Below are 23,018 nucleotides of genomic sequence, written 5' to 3'. Positions count from 1 at the left end.
TCTCTGTGTCTATGGCAACGATCACTGGCAGTCTGAGAACTATCACCGCATCAGAATGCTAGTGCAGCACACAATCTCAGTGGAATTACCACCGCTTCATTTATTTAAGCTATCCAGCACATACTTCTCTTAAACCCATAGCTGAGCACAGCAAGCCTCCCATCAAAAAGTAGGCCTAAAGGATTACCTACCCACTCATTTGTGGGGCGGCAGGTAGCCTAGTGGTTAGAGCGTTGGACTAGTAACCGAAAGGTTGCAAGATTGAATCCCCGAGCTGACAAGGTAAAAATCTGTCGTTCTGCCCCTGAACAAGGCAGTTAACCCACTGTTCCTAGGCCGTCATTGAAAATAAGAATTTGTTCTTAACTGACTTGCCTAGTAAAATAAAATATACTCTTTGAATGGAATTGTCTTTATTCTTCTCACAGCACCTCACACATAAGTCCACTAGGGGGTACAATTTGCTCATACTATTCTTAACGAAAGCTGAAGTGTGCTCCATTCCTACACCTTGTGTCAAAGCTGGACCCAAGTGGAGCCAAGCTTCAGTACCTTGTAGGTCAGAAGAGAAATATTGGATAAAAGTAAGCTAAGCCAAGGTTAGGGTTGTGTTTAAGGCTAGAGTTAGAGTTGAACTGGGATGTGGACATGAAGCTAGTGTTATCGGGGTTAAGGCGCCCCGTACTAGGCTCGGTTTGCTTCTAGCAGAACTCGGCTAGGCGAAGTGAACCTCTTTGCCTCACATAGTTCTTAGATTGAAAAACGATAAAAGTAGCACAATTACTGTTTGTCCTCTTGAGACCCCGTAGCAACAACATAGCTAGTATACACTTCCTTAAAATATTAAGAATGAATCTAAGATAAATCAAGAAATATGTAATTCATTTTGATGTTTTCGCCGAGGACGTCTTAGTCGCGCATTTTTACATATAACTAAGATGTTTTTGTATTTCTCAAGTCGTCCCACAGTTGAATGACAACAAACACTTCATTGAAGAATCCCGTCCATAGTTCCCACTCTTACTAGGAGTAGTACTGTTGACCAATCACCGATGAAGGGGCGTAGACTTCGGCTACCGAACTTCGACTTGCCTTAAGAAAAACATTTGTTTGCGAACAGCCTGGGAAAAAACAGCCGAACACCCAAACGAACAAAAACGTTACAAAATGTAATCATAATAAATGCGCAAAAGTGCTTCGCTTGGGAAGAATGCGACAGGCTTTATGGTTGTGGGATGAACCTAGGGTTAGATTTGAAACAGGATGTGGACATGAAGTCGGTGGCAAGAACGGATAACAATAACAGATAATAAATAATTGAATGACAACACCTTAAACAGAAAAAGGAACAAAACAGTGACTTTTTTTATTTGTCAAAACAACCACAAAATATTACTAAAGCATGATTTCTATAGACGCAAAATAACAGAATGTCCCATCATCATCACATAACATTATTTCTCAAAAGCATTATCAAAACACATGAACCAACAATAAAAGATCTGTCTTCTGTACATGTCTGCTGTTCTAGTCGAGCTTATTGATTCCTCCAACTGCATAAAGAGGCACAACTGTCTGCTAATTGGCCGCTGTCCTGAGATATCTGCATATGCTGTTGGTTATCACTCACTCTATATTCAGCACACAGCCTTGTCTAGCGAGAGGTCCAAGTGCAAATATCTGTACAAAATGATTCCCATAACTGCGTGTTGATGTCCTCTCAACTCCCACACCCTCCCACACACTGACAACCCACACAGACACACTTACACAGTGCTGGGAAGTTGTGGATATACAGGCTAACACTGCAGAGTAGTGTGGTTGGCTGCATACACCCTCCAGGAAGACTCAATAGTTCCTATTTGGGGGCACCCAGGGGTGGTGAGTGCTTTCCCTCCCTGGCATTGGTGAGTAAGGGGCATTATGGGGGGGCATCTGGGGGAGAGGCAGAGGAAAGGGTGCTGGGCAGTGTGGAGGAGGAGGAGGATGAGGGCTGGGCCTGCCTGTTTGGGGGGAGGTAGGCTGGGGAGGGGGAACGACCCTTACTCTGCAGGCTGCTGCTGCTCTGCAGGGGGGAGCTGGAAGTCCTGGGGGCTCGGGTCAGAGAGGACGACGAGGCGCTGGAGAGGGGCGACCTCGTACCCCCGTACCCCAAAATACCAGTGCTCATCAGGAACTCCCTGGAGCCGTATGCGGGCGGGGTGGGGGCGCGTGACCCTGGGAGGCGCATGCTGTCCACAGGGAGGCTGCGTCTGCTGGGGATGTCGTACAACCCCATGTCTGGGCAGCCGTACAGGGCCTGGGACCTGGCCTGCATCCGCAGCATCCTGTCCCTCTCCTCCATCTCCCGCCGCTCCTGAATGGACACCATGATGGTCTTGGAGAGGTTGTCATAGCGGACCGGAGAGGCCTCCCGGTGGATCAAGGCTTGCTGGGAGAGGTCCCTGTGCATCAGGGCCTGAGGAGAGAGGTCCCGGGAGGTGAGGGCCTGAGGGGTGAGGTCCCGTAGAGAGGGATCCCTGGGTGAGGTGTCCCTGGGCTGGGGAGATTGCCTGGTGACCCCCATGAACATGGGGCTGTAGGTGTGTGGAGGGGGCCGCTGCAGCACACTGCCTTCATGTCCCAGGGTCATGAAGTGCGGGTGGTAATGAAGTGGGGGTCCCCCTTGCTGGGCCAGGTAGTGGGCATCACTTGAGTTCACCAGGCTGTCATAGGAGAGGCTGTTGCGGTTGGACAGGGGGTTGTGAGGGGGGAACAAGCCCGGAGACACCTGATGGGAGATCAGACCCTCTGGGTACAAGACCGGCAGCTTGTTGTGGTGGCGATAGGCGTGTTTGAGGGTGAGGGAGCGGGAGTTGAGGGTGAGAGAGTTGAGCTGGAGTGGAGAGGACATGGGACCGGATGGGAAGGCTAGCTGCTGGTCCAATCTGCCCAGGATGAGCTCTGATGACAGGTCATGACGTCTACTGCTGCCCCCTTGCTGCTCTGGTGCCACAGCCACCTAGACACAACCAAAACACATAACAGACTGTCAGAGAGCTCTCAGAACAGCCACAACAGTCTGTTAGAGGGTCAACAGAACACAGAATCACATGGCCAGTCTGTTAGAAAGCTCTCAAAGCACAGCACACAACCGTGATCTGTGGAAACGGCTCAAAACACAGCACAATAAATCCACAGTGTATCTGAATGGTGTCAACGCTGTGAATGATATGACTGACCTGATGGACAGGTGAGGGGGGTGGTGCCTTAGATGCGGACTGCGGTAACGGCCTGAGCTGCTGCAGGGTCTGCCCAGGGGAAGGGGTCACTGGTTTGGGATGCAGACCACTCTCTGGAATCCAAACACAGACGAAGAAGGAAATCAATATTTAACTAAATGTGAAATAAATTACCATAATGTCTATTGGGATTTGTGACTGAACTAATCCAGAGAGAGGCAGTAACATGTGTGTAATTAACATATAATACAAGTCTGTCATCAGAATCACCTTTATTAGCCGAAACATTTGCATAAACAGGAATTTGACTTGGTGAAATGGTGCTGCCACAATGAACAGAATATACAGACAGACGATAAACAGGATGTACAGACAACAGATGTAGAAGCATAGTTTACAGAAATCCATACACGGTATGTATACTATGTACACTGTAAACTAAGAGCTGCAATCTTCACTATAAACACTAAACTACATTCTAAATTAGGATGGCTCTAATATCCAGTAGCTCATCCCAAGTGAAATGTCATTGGAAATCCACAAGTAAACAAACAAAGGAAAAACCAGCGAAGACACAAGCAGCAACAAACACCATGGCTGCCTCTCTGGGCGCCAGTTGAATACTGTGGCCAGCAGGGTGCAGTAGGAGAGCAGTGAGTGATGGCTTGTGGGGTTTCTGGACCGTTTCAACTTTCTTCATGATCATTTGCTCATGTTATCTATAATATGAGGTGCATAAATACAGGAACTGTATCCCTGGTTGTCAGATTACTAATGTGACCCTACCTTCAAGTGTTGCTAGGTGCCTCCTCAGCACGTTGTGGTCTGGTTTAGGGGGCAGAGGTGGCGGGGTGTCCAGACGCCGGATGTCTGGCTCTTCCATACCGTCAGTGGACGGGCGCTGAGAGCGGAAGAGAAGCCACTACTGTTAAACATATCTGATCTGTTGATGAAGTTAGTTCAATACTGAGGCTTTATCTGAATCTGGGATTTACCCTTCTGAGGGTATTTTGGGGTGGACAGACGTACTTTATTTAGGTTATCATGACACTGGACGCCGTTATCCTCAACCTTAATAATTGGTATCTGTCTGTCAGTCTCTGGTCTCAGGAATGGAGGAATGATGCGAACTGTTGATTTCTTAATGGGCCTCGCTGTATACCTGGTATGGTCCAAGCAAATAGATAAGTTAATGAGCTCCAATACGTTATATTAAACATGATGTTTACATGAAAACGTCAAATGTTTCTTACTTTGGAGAAATGGGACTGCATATGAGATACTCCAAGTTGCCACAGCAACCTTGTGTGAAAGGGTTGACCCCTCCTTGAAACTTCCCAGTAACCTGTGGGAAAGAGGGCAACAATTTCCTCATTAAAGTGAGGACTCGACCTAGGGTGGCCTCATGTATTCCAGAAGCCTTTTATCTAGTCATTTAAAAACATGAGCTACATAGAGGCGTCTTGACCTGCTCATTGGTGGTTCGGCCCCTAGACACCAGGTAGAGGTGGAACCCTGTGAGGCCCAGGACAGGAACGAAGAACAGACCTGATACACTCACCACCACCAGGCTAGACACAGCAGTCAAGGAGACTCACGGACTCTCTTTAGGGACCTTTAGAAATGAATTACCATGATCATACTGCACATACTCTATGAACACACACACGCACACAGTACACAGAGTTTGTGCAAGGAAGGATACGTGACAGTACAGTGCAGCTTCCATAGGTCTTCCAGATGGTGTAGGATGTAGAGCAGGCCACCGGAGAGCACGCCCACCATGTGCAGCGTGAGTGACAGGAGAAACAGGAAGAAGTAGCGGTAGTTCCGCCTCCCGATACAGTTGTTCACCCAGGGACAGTGGTGGTCAAAGTCCTGCATGCGGTTATGACACAATGAGACACAGCATTAGATAAAACATTCAATCCCTCTGAGAATTACGACAACGTACTGTAGCGGCCTACTTTACATGACTCTGTCCCAACATTGTGCATCCATGCTACAAACAGTATTCTGGAGTGGTCTAGCTAGCCACTTCCACATGGTATTGATCATTCTTGGACAGTGGAAAGACATTATCAACTGAAGTCAAATATCATACAAGTGTTGATAGGCACTGAGCTGTCTAAATATACCTCAGTGTACACACAGAGATTGTCCCAACCCTTTTCATCAAATCTCATCTCTCTCCCCACTGCGGGGACATTAAGGATCGGGGGAAAGGGATTAACCTGATTAATGGGATCTCTCTCTTCCTCCCCCTCTATCCCTCCATAATTTTCTCCCACCCACCATTACCCTACAGCCACACACACTATTGATCTCTCCTCAGGCACTTCCTCCTCCCTCCACCATCAACCACTACCACCCCCCCCCCCCCCCACCCCCCCCAAGCCGGTCTCAAATCCACAACTTCCCCCTATCCACCCCTCCCTCCCGCTCTCCGCCAGCCCTGGCTTGTTCTCTCTGTTTCCCTCTCTCTCCCTCCATCCCTCCCACCTCTACACAGTGGTCACAGACACTGCAGTGGGAGCATCGTGGAGGTCTGTAGAAGTGGCAGGAGGCACACCACTTCATCCGGACCTGGACACCCTTCACGTCCACGTTCTTGTAGAGCGGGGCGCGGAAGTCATCGTCCTTGTCCTCGTCCTCATTGGCTGAAACCCAAACGCATAGCTCGACATCAACTATAGGTCACCGGCACAACACTGGGCGTTGGGTAACACATTCTTGTTTTTGTGTCAATGTTTTCTCTTCAAATTCCTTCTCAGGCAGAAAGTTAACATTACCAACATAAATCTGGCCTAGTTTATCAATATATTGTCAAGGTAGTGAAATGTACTAGTATGTTATAACTAGTAGATAATAATTCAATAGAGTTGAACAACTGCCTGCCAACCTACTGTAATGTTTGTCTTGTTTAGTTACACTATAGTGTAGAGTAGTGAATAGACCAGTGCAGGTTTTCTGTTCTACCTGATAATTAACTGCACCCACCTGGTGTCCCAGGTCTAAATCAGTCCCTGATTAGAAGGGAACAATGAACAAAACGCAGTGGAACTGGCTTTGAGGTCCAGAGTTGAGTTTGATGGTAATAGTGTATAATATAGTAGTTATAGTGTAACTAACCCATAGGGAGAACACCCGCATCCATAAAGGTTGCCATGGTGAAATTGGCCAAGACAAAGAAGAAGAGGATGCCACTGCATGGTGGCACGTAGATTGACACAGTCGCTGCCAGCCACGGGCACCTGGGACAGAGACAAGAGACCTAAAGCACAGTGGACTCACAATACACACAGTTATTTTGCAATACACACACATTACACTCATAGTATAGACGTAGAACATGCACAGTAAAATGTCTAGGTTGAATTGGTTGAAAGGGGTATAAATCTCCCTCAGGCTCAGTGTAGGAACCAATCAAAAGGGATCGTCGTAATTCTTTGGTTCCTCAGCAGGAAAATGTAACTTCAGTTGCCACACGCGGCGATGCTAAATTCAGACTGACGCCCAATTTCATGGCGTTTTCTGAATATGTCCACAGGGCTTATAGAAACCATCATAACCATCACTGTCATTCTGCAAATGTGGTTAAAAGTGGAGAATTGGATTTGGTGAGTGGATGCTATGATTATATTTCCACGGTGTGAGATGAAATAAAGGCTCTGTAATCAGGTTTACTGAAGGGGACACTGGAAGGCACGGTGGATTATAATGATTAAAGGTCGGCATGAGGAGCCTATACAATATCCGATTTGTTTTTTATCTGTATAGAATTGAGTCCAAAGCCATGCTGCTGTGACGATTTTATCTTCACTTGAAAAGTTTACAGCAGAATGTGTTTCAGCATTGGACCTCTCACATTATCACAACTGGCAACATGTCATAATGTCATAATGCTCCTACTTCCTGTAGGTATTTTATGTTAAGGGGCAACAACTGCAGAAGTGTGGATTAACTTTGAAGAGCAGACTGTGTATTAGTGACCATGGCCGTAACAGTGACTGTAACAAGACCGTGATCAGTGTGAAACAGATACTGGGCGCCCCCCCCCCCCGTATATGTGTGAACCCCAATAGACTGACCGTGAACACTGTGAAATTGACAACATTTTGAGTCAAGAGTCTCCCTTCCCCAGCCCAGCCCAACCTTGCGCAAGCCCCCCAACCCCCACAGAACAGCCCCAGTAAGGATGAGTGCGTGGGGGAGAGTGGGGTAGTGTGGGGGAAGGGTGGTTACCCCCAAAGGAATGCCTGGTAATGCCATGCCAGCTGCAATCTCAATAATCCCTGGATTAGGGACTCTGGATTACAGCCCACTCTGCCAGCCCGCGATGGTGGAATCCTCCCATCAGACAACAAGCACACAGACCCTACAGCCTGCAGCACACAGCACAACACACAGCCCAAAAGAACCTATTCCATACCTTTAGGATAAAGCAAACCATACATATTCCATTTCCTATACAGCTGCAACAGACACGCCTGCCTTTACAGACAAACAGCCTTCATAGGCAAATACAATACAGTTCTGATCTGTCAGAATAACGCTCCTCTTTGAGGATTTACTTAATTGAAACATTAACACTAAATTGTACTACTGAGTAAATCAGATTAATGAGGGGAACAGAACAGTGGTTTCCCACAGCTGGAGGCGGGGATTTATATCTTAAGTCCTCTCTGAAGCAAAGTTTCACGAAATGCGTTCATGTTTGAGATGTACTTAAATTGTCATAAGAGAGCTATAGATTACATGGATATGTGTATTATACTGTACCCCTGCACTACACAGAGTCCACACTGTACTTGTCCCAGTACACTGAATACTGTACTTGTCCCAGTACACTGAATACTGTACATGCAAGTCTAGCCACCCTACAGTATAAATGGGGAATGTGGATGAAGTTGGTAGATTCAGGGGTAACTGCCAGCGGGGCAGCACTGAATATGAGGGATAAAGTCCAGTCAGTCTGCATGGTCTGGAGTAGTGTTCATGTATCTGCATACCACTTTCACCGTCCTCCTCTACCAGCAAGACCAATGGGTGGTGGGGAAAACAAGTAGACAAAAAGGCAATTAGGAATAGGTATACTGTCACTGATTATCTTTTCAAAACTCATTATTTAGATGGTCAAATCCTCTTCCCCCCTCACCCATCTGTCAAATAATGGATCTATCACCCAAAAAAAATGATACAAAATGAGCACAATATGGAAGATAATGATATTGCGTTCAAAATAAGCAGAAATCAGTCAAACTCATTTGGGCTGAGTGCGGAGCGTAGAGGACACACCAGATAAGGTGGAGCGCTCTATAAGAGGGTCGATCCGCGACTGCCTGATTTCTTATCAAAGGGATTATTTCTGTGGATGCCACTGCATGAGAGGCCTTGCCGTCCGGCCCATCGTTGGTTTGTGACCATCTGGAGCACAGCACAGGGAGAGTTCATTATGCTGCAGTGTGGCGGTGCAGGCAGACAAGCCCCTGCCTTGCGCCTAATGAAACAGACAGCAGAGCTGTATTAAATCATCCAGAAGGGTAAGCTGCTGTTGAGGCTGTCCAATCTGCACACTGCCCTGCCTGAGTAAAGCACAGTAGTGGGTAGGCTAGTCATCACTACCAGTGTCTATCGCATCAGCAGCAAGCAGCAGCAGAGAGGCATTAGAGAGGCTCACAACTACACTCTCTGAAAAAAAAGGGTTCCAAAAGGGATATTCGGCTGTATCTATAGGAGAACCCTTTGAAGAACCCTCTGTGGAAAGGGTTCTTCATGGAACCCTAAAGGGTTCTACCTGGAACCAAAAAAAGGGTTCTTCAAAGGGTTCTCCTATGGGGACAGCCGAAGGACCATTTTAGGTCCCAGTGTATGGCTCCTAGAAACATCTCATGGATTGAAAATATGAGTGTTAGAAATGCTGAATGAAATGCGATCATAAGCCCTTAGGAATGTGTGGAATGTATGACTTGTCTTTACCTTCAGAAAACACTGAATGAACACATAACACTGTTATAACAGGGTTCGGAGAGAGTACTTCTTTGAACTATTAAAACTACGGGCTTGAATATCAACTATGTATGTCTACTTAAAGGAAACATACGTGTACATATTACATCATCGTATCCAGGGATCGATGCGGGCATAAAAGAAACTGTTTGTTTGGGGAGGAGGGTTATTCTATAAATATCTGACCCACTATGGGTGTGTATCACATCTAACAACCTCCCCTCTGCACATGGTTGCATAATTAACTCAGAAAGAAAGTTAAAAGGTCAAGAAGGCTTCTCCTTACAGAATTGTATAGCATCTCAGCTACATCAAATGTTGACATTAGCCGGGGCAAATTGTTACGAGGAAACACCCTTGAAAGAATCTTTGCTTATAATGGTTCACATTCGTAGTGTTTCCACTGCTGGTCTTTGCATGTCTTTTGTGAATTGTCCACAGTAACAATACTTTGAGAGAACAATGTAACACAAACACACTCCGAAGGCTGAGATAACAGTTTCCGTTTTAGCTCAGTAATGAGGCTGTTTATCAGGCGAAGGATGACCAAAGGTTCCTACTTTCAGTGGTCCCCCCTTTGCCAACTTCACAGGAGGATTTTTGTCTTGATATTGAAAAGTGTCCTAAATCTTGTATGGACCAGTTTGTCAGTTTGTCAGTGAGTCATGTACTTTGATACGTCAGTAACTGCTGCAGCTTACTCTCCATACTAACAGGCTGGGGTTACATTTGGGCAATTTCTTTTGACACGCACATACTCTAAGTAACAACCTGAGGGACCATGAGGTCTGACTGCCATTCACTTTGGACTCCCTGCAGCAGCATATAGCACCAAGGACGAATCAAGGTCCCATTCCCTCAGAAGGACCAAGGTGGGGTTGCATTTGGTCGAGATAACGACAGAATCTGGCATCTGTCCATCACTGCTTTTAAAAGGAACACAGACACCGTCCCTGCTGACAGAGCAGACAGGCAGGCAGACAGACACAGACAGACAGACAGTCCTTCTCTGAGTAAAGGGCTGTCTAACAGTGATGTAGGCCTACATATGATGTAACGGCAAAATATTGTCCCTACAGATTCCATTCCTTCCGCTACTGCCAAAGTGAAAGGGCAAACAAACGAGCATGTGTGATTGGGCTGGAACGCTCTGTTTCAACATGACCTTATCTTTGAAGAATGGCTGTCCATGGTATAGAAACTTCAGACATAGTCTATTTTATCATCGAGAAACATCTTTCAGTGGGAACGTTTTCGGGAATGTTCTTCATGTCTCTTGTTGGCGATCTTCAGACAAACCTGTAATAACAGCCACTTGTCCTGGAGCAGTAGAGCTCTAGGGGTTTGTTCTATCGAAGTGTGGAAGTTCTCTTTAGAAATGCAGATACGAGTCTATTGATCATTGACGGAAAATGACCACTCACTCTCATTATATAATACTAGGGATAGACTGCTTGCTCTGCCTGGCCGCCAAAGTAATGCTACCCACATACAGAAGCATCCATCATCTGATTGCAAAAACCATCACAGAATTTCAGGGATTTGGAAGTCGTGAAAACTTTATTTTTATACTTGGAAAAAAATGATTTTGTTACATTATTTAAGCAAAAAAAATACTGTTTGTTTTTGGAATTTTCTAAATATTTATAATATTATTAATTTGCATGTCAGCTCTGTGCCAGGAAATGCCCTTGTCCAGAACAAAGGATCCCAATTTCAAACTCCTCCCAAAAGTGTTTAAAACTCTTAAAACGGGCTAAAATGAATATTCACTGAAAAAGGATCTCATGTAGTTTCTTGCAAAAGCCCTCTCTTACTTTAAGAAATATGTTTCTCAAAACTGTGATTCCTAAAAAATTTGTCCAGAGCGTTGGTCAACTGTCAGATTTGTCTAAAATCGTAAATGAATAATAAATGTGTCAACTATACCATGGGAAGCCCTTCCTCATCTCCTGATTACATGTAGTGCAACAAGACAACTCATGGTCCTGAAAGTCCTCTACTTTTGAAAGATTAAAAAAAACAAAAAAACATTATAGATATCACATGGTCACAACCGTAACCTGTCAACTTCATCTACTTTATAGATTAACATAGAATATGATTTTTGGTTCAAATATGTTCATTTGAATTAGGTTTTAGCAACTGAAGAAAAACAAAATTGCTATGTAGTATAGCACTTGAATAAAGAAGAAAAATATGCAATTTGTCAACTCCGTAAAACATCAACTCAGTCAGATTTTTGTCTAACGTCTGGTAGAAGGGTTGGGCCAATTGCAAACACTGATGGCCACTAGATTATCACCAATTGACGCATCGATTTGCCGCTCCATAACACGGATGTCGGGGTGTTCTTTTAGTTCTGATCGCAACCAACACTTTTCTAGATGATTTCAGCCTTTTATCATCAGAACATTTTAATCTAGCTATTTGAGCAAAGTAAGAGCGATTTATCTATTTGACAATCATTCAGTACAACTGAAATCAAGTATTTCCTTGTTTAGCACGGCACATTGACTGTGGAAACTTACCGAACATGTTGTATGAATGGAAAACTAATGTTGATGGTGAATTCTACTCCTATTATTTTAGAGTTATATAATTGAGTTATATAATCTATATTTTTTTTTATCAAATGAAAATATAGTTTACAGCCTAAATTTATTTTGAATGGCATATACTATTTTGGCATTCAATGTGAAACGTTTTGATGAAATATAGGCCTTCTAATACTACTACTTCTATACTGATCAAAAAATGTAAACGCAGCATATAACAATTTCAAAGATTTTACAGATATGCATCTGTTCATCACGGATACCTTAAAAAAAACTAGGGGCGTGGATCAGAAAACCAGTCAGTATCTGGTGTGACCAACATTTGCCTCATGCAGCGTGAAACATCTCCTTCTCATAGAGTTCATCAGGCTGTTGACTGTGGCCCGCGGAATGTTGTCCCACTTCACTTCAATGGCAGTGTGAAGTTTCTGGATATTGGCGGGAACTGGAACACGCTCTCGTACAAGTCGATCCAAACATGATCAATGGGTGACATGTCTGATGAGTATGCAGGCCATGGAAGAACTGGGACATTTTCAGCTTCCAGGAATTGTGTACAGATCCTTGCGACATGGGGCCGTGGAAGAACTAGGACATTTTCAGATTCCAGGAATTGTGTACAGATCCTTGCGACATGGGGCCATGCATTATCATGCTGAAACATGAGGTGATGCCGGTGGATGAATGGCACGAAAATTGGCCTTAGGATCTCGTCACCGTATCTCTGTGCATTCAAATTGCCACCAGTAAAATGCAATTGTGTTTGTTGTCCATAGTTTATGCCTGCCCATACCATAACCCCACCGCCACCATGGAGCACTCTGTTCACAATGTTGACATCAGCAAACCGCTAGCCCACAGAACGCCATACGGTTGTGAGGCCGGTTGGATGTACTGCCAAATTCTCTAAAACGATGTTCGAGGCGGCTTATGATAGATCAATTAAGATTACATTCTCTGGCCACAGCTCTGGTGGACATTCCTGCAGTCAGCATGCCAACTGCATGCTGCCTCAAGACTTGAGACATCTCTGGCATTGTGTTGTGTGACAAATCTGCACATTTTAGAGTGGCCTTTTATTGTCCCCTACACAAGGTGCACCTGTGTCATGATCATGCTGTTTAATCTGCTTCTTGCTATGCCACACCTGTCAAGTGGATGGATTATCTTGGCAAATGAGAAATGCTCACTAACAGGGATGTAAACAAATGTGTGCACAAAATTTGAGAGAAATAAACTTTTTGTGCCTATGAACAATTTCTGGGATCTTTTATTTCAGCTCATGAAACATGTTGTGTTTATATATACGTTCTGCCTGTTGGTTGCAATCAAGCCTTTGTTTTTGTTGGGGATTGTCAAATGTATCATCCATATTTTAAGTAATGTTTGTATTTCAATTTTTAGAGACAAGAATATCTCTGTTTTGAGTATCTGTGGTCACCTCGGGCAGTTGCTTGTCAACTCCTCACTGACTGCTAGTCATTGTCCTGAAATATATGCTTAAACTATTGAACAATTTGCTGTGCTAGAAAAAAAGCATAATGTTCGCTTTATAAGTCTTGTTTTATGTTCTTAATCTACAAAAACATGCCAAAATGCTAATGAAATTAGCCCTGGAGCATTATACAGTGTTATAAATCAAAACATAATATTTTAATAAGCTAATGTTAGAATGAAACAATCAAGGCCTTTAAACACTTGTTGTACAATAAATATAAAAATGAAATGCCTTTTATGGTGTCTGACGGAGTTGACATAAATCTAGTTAGGTGCAAAAACATGTTTCCATTAGGAGGTTGTTCCTTTACATGGTATGATAGCTGATACTTTGCTTAAAATATATATACATTTCAAATGTTGTTATTATGAAGAAAAATATTTGTGACAAATGTTTATTGTCTCGTCTTTTAAGAATTCCTGATTTACAATCCCATTTAAAAACATCCCCAGAATCAGTCAACAACAGTAGGCCGCCAAGATAATAACGCAATAAACAAGCCTATGTGAAGAGATACGATTGGCATACAACTGAGTCACTGACACTTAGCAATTAAACTTCAACAGCAGCAGCTACATCAGCAGCCAAGAGTTGCAATAAAATGGAATGAGTTTCCTTTTTTTTACTCACTCACTTGTCAGATGATTCATTGTATTGTATTTCCCATAAAGAATTCTAGAATTCCTCATTCCAAACAGCATGTGAATTGGGGGTATGCAGTGGGCATGGCCATGTCAGTTCTTAGATTTAGTTGTTATATTCACTGTTGACACTTTCAGATACAAGGTAACTTTGTTCATCTTTCTCCATGTGACAGTTCAATGACATGAAAAGGACTGAAAATGATGACTCTTCCATGCTAAATATTCAGATCCTACCCTACAGAGCCATAGAGGATTACACATTTCTCTTAAGCCCAATGTCAATAAGCTCCTTGTCTTTGAACAGCAGGGAGTAAAACAATAGGGAGGATGTCAGTATGAAATCACTCTTTCCAGACTCTCTCACAAATCATTGGATAACCCCCAGCCAATCAGTGGCTTTAGTCCAAATCAACCCAGTCAGTACAGTATAGTACATTTACAACTCAATCCACTGTGGCCCACTTTCTCTTTCCTCACATCGATGCACAATCACATGTCACTGAGGATAAACCGTTATAAAATATTTCAGTTAATCAGAAGTGGATGTAGTCTAGTACACGTATGCCAAGTTTCCACCTGAGAATAACCCCAGTGTTTTACCCAGAAGGCTCAGACTTTTCTGTTTCCATCTCCACAGACCGGCACCTGTATCACACTGGACCATGGCCTCAGTGGACATGCTTTGATTTATGGCCAAGGCCTGGCCCTTTTCAGCTGTCATTTACATAACAACAGCTAAGTGTGAGCATGGGTTAACATCTTTCTATAGTTAACACCTTCTCACAAAGTGACTGTCTTGATGATGCAGAGGTTGTTGATTCTGCCCTTTACAGGTCATGGATAGTTTACTCCTCCCTGCTAGCCCCAGGTCTTTAGTCACCCCTAGTTCCACAGATGTGGGAATCAAAAGGCATCGATCAGAAGATCGGGATACTAATCTGAGACTTCCCATCTGCTAGAGGATCCATTTGAAAAATTGCTGGTAAACCAACAGATGTGGAAACTGGGGCATTTGTCTACAGGTGTCAGTATAGTAGTACTGTTCAAATCAAACTTTATTAGTCACATGTGCCCGAACACAACAGGTGTAGACCTTACAGTGAAATGCTTACTTACAAGCCCTTAACCAATAACGCAGTTTAAAGAAAAATACCCCCCAAAAAAGAAATAAAAGTAACAAATAATTAAAGAGCAGCAGTAAAATAACAATAGTGAGGCTATATACAGGGGTTACCGGTACAGAGTTAATGTGCAGGGCACAGGTTAGTCGAGGTAATTGAGGTAATATGCACATGTAGGTAGAGTTATTAAAGTGATAATAACAGAGAGTAGCAGCAGTGTAAAAAGGGGGGGGGGGGCAATACAAATAGTCTGGGTAGACATTTGATTAGATGTTCAGGAGTCTTATGGCTTGGGGGTAGAAGCTATTTAGAAGCCTCTTGAACCTACACTTAGCGCTCCGGTACCGCTTGCCGTGTGGTAGCAGAGAGAACAGTCTATGACTAGGGTGACTGGAGTCTTTGACAATTTTTAGGGCCTTCCTCTGACACCGCCTGGTATAGAGGTCCTGGATGGAAGGAAGCTTGGCCCCAGTGATGTACTGGGCCGTACGCACTACCGTCTGTAGGGCCTTGCTGTCAGAGGCCAAGCAGTTGCCATACCAGGCAGTGATGCAACCCGTCAGGATGCTCTCGATGGTGCAGCTGTAGAACCTTTTGAGGATCTGAGGACCCATGCCAAATCTTTTCAGTCTCCTGAGGGGGAATAGGTTTTGTCGTGCCCTCTTCACGACTGTCTTGGTGTGCTTGGACCATGTTAGTTTGTTGGTGATGTGGACACCAAGGAACTTGAAGCTCTCAACCTACTCCACTGCAGCCCCGTCAATGAGAATGGGGGCGTGCTCTGTCCTCCTTTTCCTGTAGTCCACAATCATCTCCTTTGTCTTGATCACGTTGAGGGAGAGGTTGTTGTCCTTGCACCATACGGTCAGGTCTCTGACCTGCTACCCATAGGCTGTCTCATCGTTGTCGGTGATCAGGCCTACCACTGTTGTGTCATCGGCAAACTAAATGATGGTGTTGGAGTCATGCCTGGCCATGCAGTCATGAGTGAACAGGGAGTACAGGAGACAGAGCATGCACCCCTGAGGGGCCCCGTGTTGACGATCAGCATGGCGCATGTGTTGTTACCTACCCTTACCACCTGGGGGCAGCCCGTCAGGATGTCCAGGACCCAGTTGCACACCATAGTGCCCTCAAAGCTTAGTGATGAGCTTTGAGGGCCCTATGGTGTTGAATGCTGAGCTGTAGTCAATGAATAGCATTCTCACATAGGTGTTCCTTTTGTCCAGATGTGAAAGGGCAGTGTGGAGTGCAATAGAGATTGCATCATCTGTGGATCTGTTGGGGCGGTATGCAAATTGGAGTGGGTCTAGAGTTTCTGGGATAATTGTGTTGATGTGAGCCATGACCAGCCTTTCAAAGCATTGCATGGCTACAGACGTGAGTGCTATGGGTCAGTAGTCATTTAGGCAGATTACCTTAGTGTTCTTGGGCACAGGGACTATGGTGGTCTGCTTGAAATATGTTGGTTTTACAGACTCAAATGGGGACTGACACTTGCCAGTTGGTCAGCGCATGCTCGGAGTACACGTCCTGGTAATGCGTCTGGACCTGTGGCCTTGTGAATGTTGACCTGTTTAAAGGTCTTACTCACATCGGCTGCGGAGAGCGTGATCACACAGTCATCTGGAACAGCTGATGCTCTCATGCATGTTTCAGCGTTACTTGCCTCGAAGTGAGCATAGAAGTTATTTAGCTCGTCTGGTAGGCTCGTGTCACTGGGCAGCTCACGGCTGTGCTTCCCTTTGTAGTGGTATGGTAGTACAGTGGGAGTATTCACCCAGGTGCTATTAGCAATCTAGGGGATAATGTTGAAAATTTTGTTGGTGGTATCGCAACAACACGGCAGTGATCCTCACATGACTAAAATGTCGTTTTGAGAATACAAGTACGGTGATATTCGGGAACCTGTTTTGTTCTAGCTGACCCAGTCTGATTTCTAAGAAATATTCCTGACTCTAAGCTCTAAGCATCATTGCCCTCTGGAAGAAGATAAAGGGATTTAGGAATACATGTTCACATACACTCTGAGAGGTGTGGTTGTGTTCATTATATTTTGAGTCAGAATAAAATATAATATAATGATGTTACCGGATTAGGATGCAGTTATATCAACCACTGAACCACATTAATCATCCAAACATTTGAGTTTAGCCTAACAAGAAAATCAGCCTTAGACATAGGCCTAATAGTTAAATAGCCTCTGAACTCACATAGTCCCCATACCAAACTCATATAGCCTACAGTAGCTTATATTAAGAGGATCAACATGATATTAGGCAATGGCATGTAAATACTAATAGACAGCTTTGGGTACAGTATTGTTGAACTGTTTAATGAATAGTACTGCATATTGATATGTAATTAAAACTACACCAGAATTTCACAAAAGGGACTTTTTTTCAACAACAAATTGTGTCATATTTCACTTCTGTCAAATTGAACGGCAAAAAAACACTGTTCTAAATTCCGAATGTGAAGTTGGCCTTAAAATGTTTATGGGTCATTCTTGAATTACAGTGGAACTTGGACATGGCATTTTGGACAAAATGTACTTCATTTTTCTTTATTCTTTTTTAATTTGATTTGGGTACATCTTCCCATTCTAAATCAACTAATACGGTAGCTTAATGACCTTTAAAAGTTTGTACCATTATGATAATGTTGTGACATCTGTAGGAGTAGTAACACCAATGATGGTAACACCAATGAGACATTTTAGGTAAATTAAGATTTTCTGAAATGGAGGCCACAATGCTCAAATCTAAGTTAATCAATCCTGTATTAAAGTGATATGATTAATAATTTAGCTCACAATGATATTTCCCTTCATTTAAATGGACTAACACCAAGGTGGGGCGGCAGGTAGCCTAGTGGTTAGAGCGTTGGGCCAGTAACCGAAAGGTTGCTAGATTGAATCCCGAGCTGACGAGGTAAAAATCTGTCGTTCTGCACCTGAACAAGGCAGTTAACCCACTGTTCCTAGGCCGTCATTTGTTCTTAACTGCCTAGTTAAATTAAAAAGTGACACTTTGGATTTTGACACACCGAATTAATTAATGGAATCCTCAAATGTATGGCATATTTAAAGGGTGTGATTAGCTAATAATTTCCCTGAAAACAGTTTGCCGCTGGAGAGGTCCTTGTAGATCTTTGTAATGAGTTATTTTCAAGGTGGTAACCCCAATAACATAAACAGAGGGTCACACATTATACTGGTAAAATAATAGGTATTTTAATAGCCTTCTTTGTTTTTATTAATCTATACAATATATGACATACTTTTGTTCACTTTCTAGCATTCAAATTCCCAAAACATGTCACTACAACTCCACTACTGTGACAAGCCTGCTCCTTAGTACTTTAAACAATGCATCAACATAGAGGGTTGCAATATGAAGGATTTTAATTATGTTTTATCATTTATAAACAGTTCAATATAAACAAAAACGTGTATTATTTGTGTTTATTTGTAATTTTAAAGTGTGTTTCATGGTTGCAAAGACTCAAACGCCAAATCAATTAAAAAACGACCCTTATTCTACACAGTGTGTGAGTGACAGGACCTATTTTATCACAAGCTTTCCCTAGAGACAACTTTACCGTTTGGAGCAATTGTGCATGCCCATTGGGTCTGCTACTTCATAGGCCTATATACAGTATATGCAATTCAAATATGTGGACTTGGCCTAGGCCTACTTCACATATGGAATATAATAGTTTCGAAAAGGTAGGCTACTTTAGTGAATGGTATCAAACTACATTTTCAAAAGGAGGCATATCGTCAACTTACGTAAAGACAAAGAATAAAGTGGTGGACCCGACGAGGAGGACTGCAGCGGTGGACACTGGAATAAACGCGCTGGCTTTAATTCTCTCACTGCCGCTGGTGGGCATTCTGTACTTTCCACAAACATCAGCAGTTTATTCCAACGAAACGATTACACCGAGATACAATAAATGATCCATGATACGACGTATTCCCACTATGTTCTGTCCTGAGTCTCCATGGATGAAATGCAACAAACCCATGGTCAAAAAGTCCAACGAGCTGTGCCCGTCTTGGAAATCCCACCGTACCGACTGGGCCCGACCAACCACCAACTCAGCGAAGCGGCTCTTGATTTGATAGGTGGGGCTATCGCCGGGGAAAGGTAGGTTTGGGACACAACATCGGGAGTCTGTCTATTGGTTGTACTCGGGTTAAAGGAGGACTTACGTGAACTACACTATAGCAGGCTAGACTACATTCTGGTGTATGTTTTCAGTGCTAAATATTATCTTTGCTATTTAAAAAATATATATTTCATGTCATAGCCATACTCTTGATTACAAATGTTATTTGCTTCAACATGGAAATGGATCTGTCATTAGAAATGGACAATAATGTTGCTCTATAGTGACAGATAAAAGTATATAATCTACAAATGTTGAATATTCTAACAACATAAACATAGGCTATTCAAACTCTGCTCCTTTACAGTGTTCCAAATTCAGTTTGGTTTTTCGCTTCTGTATTGGGATACTACAAGTCTCTGGCAGGGGCGAACTGGCCATCTGGCATTTTGGGCAAATGCCCAAAAAATAAGAGCGTCTGCTAAAAATGACAAAAAAAATGACTAAAAATGGGCTGGTCCATTTTTAGCCCAGTGGGCCTGTCTAACTTGTTTATTTTTAATTATCTGGCTGTTGATTGGGGCCTCAACAATTAAAAATGAGCCGGTGTGGGGACCTCAAGGAAAAAAATGGTCAGGTGTGTTTGAAATGCCAGGGCCGGTTTCTGGTCCCAGTCTCTGGTGCTGTCCAAGAACTGAAGACTAGAAATGTATGGCAAATGTGAGGTTAAGTCTCTAAGGATTTGTTGAGGGGTTGGGCCTGGCTGTAGCATGATATTAACATCCCTTATAAATATTGAGCCAAATAAGACTCAGACATAGATAGATGCCCCAGGTGTGATGGATGCAACGGAGTGGATCGAAGCCTTCATCCGAGGGCTGATGTGTCTGCTAGGGATCCTGGGGAACAACTGGCTTTGTCTCCGCTCTCTCCCTGGACCCAAGTCCAGTCTCCGCACCAATGAGGTCCTCTTCATCAACCTGGCCGTCTCCAACCTCATCACCAACTACCTGGTGGACCTGCCCGATACCATGGCTGACTTTGTTGGCCACTGGTTCCTGGGGGAAGCCTACTGCTGTGTGGTCCAGTTCTGCTCTGACCTGTCAGAGACCAGCAGTGTCTTCTCCACCTTGTTTATTAGTGTGTTCTGGTACCAGAAGCTGGTGGGGTCTTTGAAACGCGGAGGAGCTCCAGTCCAGCTGGATAGCCTCCGTCTCGTAGCCTGTCTCCTGGTTGGCAGCTGGATAGTGGCTGTGGTATTCAGTGTTCCACAATTATTCTTTGTCCGAATGGAGAGTGGAAATGAGAGCCACGATGACTGTATAGAAATCTTTCCCTCCCAAACTGCAAGGCAGACCTATGAGCCGTTGTATCTGACCTTCGCTAACGCCCTCCCCATCGCTGGAATAGCGTTTGCTAGCATCCAGATTGTGATCACTCTGCTAAGGAACCAGACACGTATCCAGGGCCTGACTTCGGACCATCACAAGGGGACAGCTAATTCTTTACCTAACAATGGACCCTCAGTTGTACACAGCTCGATCAGTTCCCCCCTCTACCAGGTCGATATCGGGGACAACATAGTCAGAGCTCCAGCCGATCTGAAGAGGTCCTCTCAGCCTCCAGCTAAGCCCAGCCCAGGCTCAGGTACTCAGGTGAGGGCAGCCAAGAGCGTGGTGGCTGTGGCCACTGTGTTTGTGGTGTGCTGGGTGACCCACCTGCTGCTGATGATGGCCAGCAACATCCACACGTCCTCCTTGGTGTTGGAGCTGGCCAGCTACATCGGATCCTCTTACACCTGCATCATCCCCTACATCTTCCTCTATGGAGTAAAAAAACTGTCTTGCTCCTGCAGAGGGTAGCTAGATATAGTCATACACTCATTTTCTATTTAGTGGTATCAAACCAAGTGCTTTGGATAATTATTGCTCTTTTTTTAATTTTATCTTTATTTAACTAGGCAAGTCAGTTTAGAACAAATTCTTATTTTCAATGACAGCCTAGGAACAGTGGGTTAACTGCCTTGTTCAGGGGCAGAATGACAGATTTCTAACCTTGTCAGCTCAGGGAGTTGATCTTGCAACCTTTCGGTTACTAGTCCAACACTCTAACCACTAGGCTACCTGCCGCCCCAGACGACTTTAGGACATCTGTGTTGCTTGAAAATAAATCAAATTAGATTGGCATATCGCCATGATTTCATTAGTGTAGTTATACTAGTGTAAACACAAATTCAGTATATACACCATCACGTCTGGGTGAATATCAGTGAACTCCAACTACTCTCTGACAGATCGAGCTAGTGATGGTGACTGACAATTAGAAGTATGTTTATGATGGAAATGTTGTCAACCCTGTAGAATGTTAAGATACATAAAATACACTATAGACATATACTCACACATTACTTTGATGTTAATGATTTGCTATAATATCTTATATAAGGTTTGTGTTAACAAGCATTTCAACTACGAGTTTGATTTAAGTGCTTCATGAACTTGGGAAATCAATTCTGCATCTCTGGATTCAAGTCTACTTTAATTGTTTTGTTTCCAGCACATTAAAATCAAAAGGCCTGTGCCTGGGTAATTGGAGAAAGGCATCTCAGCAATTATTGCTAAGTTCCAGAGACAACAACCAGCCCTGGGGCACAATTATCCTCTATTAAGGGTAATTATGCCAACAAAAACAACAGGCACACAACAAAGTATGAACAACCCTCTACAATGGGGTGTTTGTTAATTGTCAACAGTGCTATGAGGCTGGGCCTTCGGAAAGTATTCAGACCTCTTGACTTATTCCACATTTGTTACATTACAGCCTTATTCTAAAATTGATAAAATTGTTCCCCCCCTCACCAATCTACACACAATACCCCATAATGACAAAGTAGAATACTTATGTAAATATCACATTTACATAAGTATTCAGACCCTTTACTCAGTACTTTGTTGAAGCCTCGAGTCTTCTTGGGTATGACGGTACAAGCGTCGCACACCTGTATTTGCAGAGTTTCTCCCATTCTTCTCTGCAGATCCTCTCAAGCTCTGTCAGGTTGGATGGGGAGCATTGTTGCACAGCTATTTTCACATCTCTCCAGAGATGTTTGATTTGGTTCATGTCCGGGCTCTGGCTGGGCCACTCAAGGACATTCAGAGACTTGTCCCGAAGCCACTCCTGTGTTGTCTTGGCTGTGTGCTTAGGGTCATTGTCCTGTTGGAAGGTAAACCTTCGTCTGAGGTCCTGAGCGCTCTGGAGCAGGTTTTCATTAAGGATCTCTCTGTACTTTGCTCCGTTCATCTTTGCCTCGATCCTGACTAGTCTCCCAGTCCCTGCCGCTGAAAAACATCCCCACAGCATGATGCTGCCACCACCATGCTTCACCGTAGGGATGGTGCTAAGTTTCCTCCAGACATGATGCTTGGTATTCAGGCCAAAGAGCTCAATCTTGGTTTCATCAGACCAGAGAATCTTGTTTTTCATGGTCTGAGTCTTTATGTGCCTTTTGGAAAACTCCAAGTGGGCTGTCATATGCCTTTTACTGAGGAGTGGCTTCCGTCTGGCAACTCTACCATAAAGGCCTGATTGGTGGAGTGCTGCAGAGATGGGTGTCCTTCTGGAAGGTTCTCCCATCTCCACAGAGGTACTGTGGTACAGAGGTACTGTCAGAGTAACCATCGGGATCATGGTCACCTCCTTGACGAAGGCCCTTCTCCCCTGATTGCTCAGTTTAGCCAGCTCTAGGAAGAGTTTTGGTGGTTCCAAACTTCTTCCATTTAAGAATGCTGGAGGGGGACCTTCAATGCTGCAGACATTTTTTGGTACCCTTCCCCAGATCTGTGCCTCGACCC

General features: G+C 43.9%; 2 protein-coding genes across 2 annotated transcripts; one reads left to right on the top strand and one right to left on the bottom strand.

Moving 5' to 3' along the window:
- Positions 1-1,343: 1,343 nt before the first annotated feature.
- Positions 1,344-19,159, bottom strand: LOC106563940 (palmitoyltransferase ZDHHC8B). The gene is made up of 10 exons (XM_014129898.3): positions 18,845-19,159; positions 6,354-6,475; positions 5,724-5,881; positions 4,927-5,099; positions 4,690-4,792; positions 4,475-4,566; positions 4,251-4,383; positions 4,008-4,122; positions 3,222-3,334; positions 1,344-3,001 (listed from the first exon to the last, which is right to left on the bottom strand). The coding sequence occupies exons 1-10, from the start codon at positions 18,946-18,948 to the stop codon at positions 1,922-1,924; spliced, it is 2,193 nt and encodes a 730-aa protein (XP_013985373.1). The 5' UTR covers positions 18,949-19,159; the 3' UTR covers positions 1,344-1,921.
- Positions 19,160-20,006: 847 nt separating this feature from the next.
- On the top strand, positions 20,007-21,029 carry ora5 (olfactory receptor class A related 5). Its single transcript, XM_014128799.3, has one exon. It carries the CDS (start codon positions 20,007-20,009, stop codon positions 21,027-21,029), a length of 1,023 nt encoding a protein of 340 aa, XP_013984274.2.
- The last annotated feature ends 1,989 nt before the right edge of the window (positions 21,030-23,018 follow it).

Source organism: Salmo salar, chromosome 01, assembly GCF_965601325.2.
Source record: "Salmo salar chromosome 01, fSalSal1, whole genome shotgun sequence".
NCBI classification, from domain to species: Eukaryota; Metazoa; Chordata; class Actinopteri; order Salmoniformes; family Salmonidae; genus Salmo; species Salmo salar.
Note: the sequence above shows the minus strand (reverse complement) of the source record. Positions and strands in the feature narration are given on the sequence as shown.

Excerpts from the sequence above, each read along its gene's own strand:
- LOC106563940 (XM_014129898.3), bottom strand. The coding sequence starts at position 18,948 with ATGCCCACCAGCGGCAGTGAGAGAATTAAAGCCAGCGCGTTTATTCCA. Across the intron at positions 6,476-18,844 it reads ACTTTATTCTTTGTCTTTAC|GTGCCCGTGGCTGGCAGCGA; the intron begins GTAAGTTGACGA and ends TCTCTGTCCCAG. Across the intron at positions 4,384-4,474 it reads TGCAGTCCCATTTCTCCAAA|GTATACAGCGAGGCCCATTA; the intron begins GTAAGAAACATT and ends GGACCATACCAG.
- ora5 (XM_014128799.3), top strand. The coding sequence starts at position 20,007 with ATGGATGCAACGGAGTGGATCGAAGCCTTCATCCGAGGGCTGATGTGT.